Source organism: Asparagus officinalis, chromosome 9 (genome assembly GCF_001876935.1).
Source record: "Asparagus officinalis chromosome 9, Aspof.V1, whole genome shotgun sequence".
Lineage (NCBI taxonomy): Eukaryota > Viridiplantae > Streptophyta > Magnoliopsida > Asparagales > Asparagaceae > Asparagus > Asparagus officinalis.
In genome coordinates, this window is record NC_033802.1 from 22,769,272 (window position 1) to 22,774,141 (window position 4,870).

The 4,870-nt window shown below is 40.1% G+C and overlaps 1 protein-coding gene across 1 annotated transcript; it reads right to left on the minus strand.

Moving 5' to 3' along the window:
* Positions 410-2,571, minus strand: LOC109824061. Its single transcript, XM_020390583.1, has 3 exons — positions 2,328-2,571; positions 1,435-1,955; positions 410-1,098 (listed from the first exon to the last, which is right to left on the minus strand). Exons 1-3 carry the CDS (start codon positions 2,540-2,542, stop codon positions 611-613), a joined length of 1,224 nt encoding a protein of 407 aa, XP_020246172.1. The 5' UTR covers positions 2,543-2,571; the 3' UTR covers positions 410-610.

Below are 4,870 nucleotides of genomic sequence, written 5' to 3' on the forward strand. Positions count from 1 at the left end.
AAAAATCCAATGTAGCCGGAACAGTAGGTCTAAGGATGAAAATATTACTGCAGCAGGAACAATACTTTTAATACTCCGCATTATTCTGCATCGTGAATAGTTCCTATATGGCATGAACAGTGGTTTTAAGTTTTGTCTTTGAAGTTAAAAAAAGGGTAGTAGATACACTGCGAGACTGAAACATCATGTGTGTAAGTCTTGGTGGCGTAACAAAGCAACAAGAAGAGAAAAAGAGAAATTAGCAGGAAATATAAAAGGGTATTGGTAATTCAATTTGGGCCTAGAGGAAATTTTGACAATTTCTACCATTGTCAAAGTTATTTGTTACATTTCTATCTGTATCATTGGGGAGAACGCAATCTGATTTGAATGATTCAATATGTAGAGGATTTTTTTTTCAGTGGCTTGCTAGAATTTCTTCAAGCTTCAAGCTTTTGCATTTATTACATCTCAATTCATTTTTTTATAACATTACATCTTAGTTCATGTTTCATACAAAGAATGCATTTTACATGAATAGTCCTATACCCATCTATGCTAATTTGCTATAAATGATATGAACCAAATGAATACAGATCATGACTTGTAGATTAGACACCAGCTATATGTTTTACTGTGCCGTCCACATTCCTTCATCACTAATCGCTTTACTTAGTGAATTCTTCTTTACGACATTTCGAGTACTAGTAACCATCTTGAACCACTGGCTCTGAGGATCACAAGCTTTATCTTTGTTAAGGCACTTGCAAGCATTTGTTATAATAGTAGTGCCATCAGAGGCAATATCCAAGCAAATACTGCTGCTATTATTTGTTAGCTTGGTAGCGATATGCATCTTAGAGTCCGATACCAAATCCCACTTAGAAGTAGAATCATCACAGATAATCCCGAGCTTTGCGTTCTGACCTTTAGCATCTGCTTTTAGACACGTTAACGTACCCTTTAGTGACAAAATGTGCTGATCTGAATAGGTCCAGGCTTCTGATTCATCACAGGGTCCTAATCGTAATGGTTCAAGCAAAGTTTTCGTAGTCACACACATCCCCGTTAGTGGATGGAATAGTATAATATAAGGTGGAACATCTGAAAGACCGGGACCTGTGTCATAAAAATTTAAAGCGATGTATTAGTCTCTAAACATATTAGTATTCATGTTTGAATTTTACATTCATGCACCCTGAGTTTTGGTATAATTACACAGGTAATCATGGAGTCTGTGCATCTATATGTGTAACTCTGAGATAACTGATAATATTTACACATATAACCCTAAAGAAAAAAAAAAGACTCCAAGGTCATCCGTGTAATTGCAATAAGTGATCTCAGTGTTAACTATGTAGATAGACATATCATAGGGTCACCCGTGTAGTTAGACCATACCTCCAGTTGATGGGATGTAACTAATCCAATTTGAATAGAGAATTTGATCCATACCTCTGAATGGAGATTGGAGAGTTGAAATCCTTTGTAAAAAGGTAGAATTTCGTGGCTTACACCAATCCCAAGCTAAAACCCCATACACTTCATCTAAACCAAGAACCCCCTGTCTAAGATAGTAACTGCCTTGCAATGTCCAAAGTGCCCAATCCAAATCAAGATCAGCTGCAACCCCAAGAATGCACCCTAAGTATCGGTTATCATTAACATTAAGTCCTCTTTGGTCGACGCCAAACTCACTTAAGAACAATGGGTATCCTTGGTCTAATAGGAAACCAGCTCTTCTCATAACACTGGCCTTCACCTGACCACAAACTTGGTTTGGGTTACCATTGGCCCAGGCTTGACCATCAGAGAAGCCATACCAATGAAATTCGAATACTAATTTTTTAGTGAAAGTTAAATCTACTTGCTTATTTGAGAGGTAGCTCAAATCATTGTCAAAGCTCAATCCAGATATTATAACGAGAACATTAGGATTCATGGAGTGAACTGCTTCTGCACCCTGTTGCATGTATCTGTGCTTGTATATATTAGTTATATTTGATGAGGTACCAAATATGAACATAGAAAAATCATGATTTAAATACAATATAGGAAATGATTAATTGTGGATGGACACCCTTACTATCGCCAAATTGAACTTACTATCCCTGTAGTTCTAATGTTGCAGATAGACTGGCCTCCTGAGTGGATTTTTTTTTTACCCGGATTAGGGGGTCTATCTGTAACATTAGATTTTAACTCGGGGGATCAATCCACAACAATATAACTTTTTTGGGGTGTCTATCTGCAACCATAGACCTAGAGAGTGGTAAGTTCAACTAGGTGGTCGATGGAGTCTACCCGCAATTAAGCCCTATAGGAAATAAAAAGTTGAATTTATTTACCTGTACCAACTAGTGACATTTTGCTTGGGCCCTCTCAGCTCATTTCTTAGGCTCATTCCAATAACATTAGTGGATTCGTTGAACATTGTTGCCATTTGATTCAGCCCCTTGATCCATAAATCTGGGTCAAAATACTTATCTCCAAAGAAGCCATTGCCATCGGAGTTGCTACAACACCATCCTGGCTTGCTTATATGATTGTCTAAGATCACCATGATGTTGTTTTCAGCTAGGTTTTCTACAATAGCCTGCATTTTCAGAAAGTAAATATTGTGACATGAAAGAAATAACAGTGACAGTTAATAGGTCGCAAGTAAAGTTACACAATGTGACCTGAACTTTATTAGTAGTAGAGTTCAAAGTTTATGGTAGTTTGTCTCGTTCTCCCCTTTGGGTGTAAAGATCATCATTCTCTTGATTCGATTGTTGTTTCTTTGAAGTAACTCTGTTTTCATGTTTAGTTTATCAGTGATTATTATTTTGCTTGCAACTTCCTGTGTATATATAGTTGGATAGGAGACCTCTTTAGGAATAAATTTATCTACAGCATTCATGTAGTTAAGTAATCGAGGAATTTGTCTAGTTAGCAATATTGCATTATCATCGCCCGCTTCTTTGTCTGCATTTGGTAGAACGATTGCACCTATATTCATTGTTCTTAATTCCTGCCTCACATATGGTGACAACTGAAAATATTTAGAACTTATTTTGTTAAAATTTGTATCTCATAGTGGAAATTTCGGCAAAGTTTCTGGTGCACAATAAGAGAGAAAGATCGATAAGAATTCTTGTTTCTCAAAGGGAACAAGAATCTGAAGCCTAATATCCCATCAAAGTGGTATATTTGCTCTTCCTCTCGTCAGCTCTAGGACTGCGCGTCGAGGGATCCTAAAAAACTATTACAATGGCCACAAACTCAAACAAATCAATTTTACGTGGTTCGGCAAACTGCCTACGTCCACGGGGCAAGGAGGGGGAGATCTACTATTAGAGGGAGAGATTATACAACTAGGGTTTACAATCACTCAATCTAAACCCTCACACAATTATCTCTCTCTCACACAAATACTCTCACCAAAGCTACACAAATCCCTATTCTTCTCTTTTTCTTTGCTGCGTTTTCTCCAAGAAACAAAGCCGCCAAAAAAAGGGAATCCACCTTGCTGCTGCCCTTTTCACCGCCTCCTGCACCGAAAAACCCTAAAATAAATGCATAGATATATATACTCTGCTGACTTTGAGAAGCGGGTGAGCCTTCATCATGCGGAAACGTTGCCCAGCTCTCGTGGGCTCGTGGTCCCACTCACAATTCTCCACCTCGGTGAAGTTTTTCCAAAACTGAGCCGACACCGACCAAACCAAATATCTCACTTGTTGTGTCCAGTACACCGTGAAACAATTCACGACAACAGACTCAATCCATAACAAGTCGAGAACCCAAATGAGAATGCAAACACTCTCCAAATGTCGGTATCAACTCACCAAATCGATCTCACCCCCATCAAATAATCCAACCCGGCTGCATCATAAGACTGCCGACGTATCCTCTTGCCCAAGGAATTAAGCCGAACGTAGTTCACCCAAATGGCCGCGAACGACCTCAAACCAATAGAAGAGTTCGCAACCCTTCTCCAATATCATCAACTCTGCGGCTGATAGCACCTCCAATGGCCTCAAACACCTCCACCTGAGGTGAACCAATGGCCATATCCAAACTACGTCTACCAGCTGCATTCGAATCTATCAACTCATCATCTGCATCCGAATCCAAATGATTCTCACGCTGTGTCACCTCAGCTGAAATCCCAACCAATACAGAATGACCTGAAGTATGTGGGAAAATCCCCACCCAATGTGGAGTAGCATCAGTCTCCACCCGCTGCGATACCTCTAGGGTCTGTCCAAAACTCTCCACCTGCTGAGAGTCAATTATCTTCCACATCGATACCTCAACCAAAGTGACACTACCAGACCTATCTTCTAATGGAGTTTTACCTCCAATCACAGCAGTTGACAACTCTTTAATAGGATAACCCAAATATGTCGAAACCTCTGTCCAGAAACTCTTCTGCAAACCATTGCTCGACCACAAACACCGATCCTCCTCCAAAAAGGCACGGTTCTCCAAATTTATCACCTTATCTAGTTGCCCCAAGATTTCCTTCCCAACGAAGTGTCTCGCAATGCCGTGAGCTCGGCTCCAATACAGAAATAGGTCCATCTTGTACCTCCCACCAGAATGGAGTACCTTCACCTTTCTGTCTATTACACACTTCTTCAATCTGTTAGAGACTACTAGGACTTTCTCCAAAGGGGATTTGGTTGCAACCCAAACACGCCTAGAACAGTCACCAACAAAGGAAACCAAACGCCTATTACCTCCCAATGATGCCCCCTTGGAAGGCCCCCAAACATCCACGTGAACTCCTCCAGAACGACCCTTAGCACGGTGAATAGAGGTGCCACACTTCACCTCGGTCTTCTTGCTCACATCAACATGTTCACTGGACTTCAAACTGCAGGTCTTCACACCCTCTTTCAAT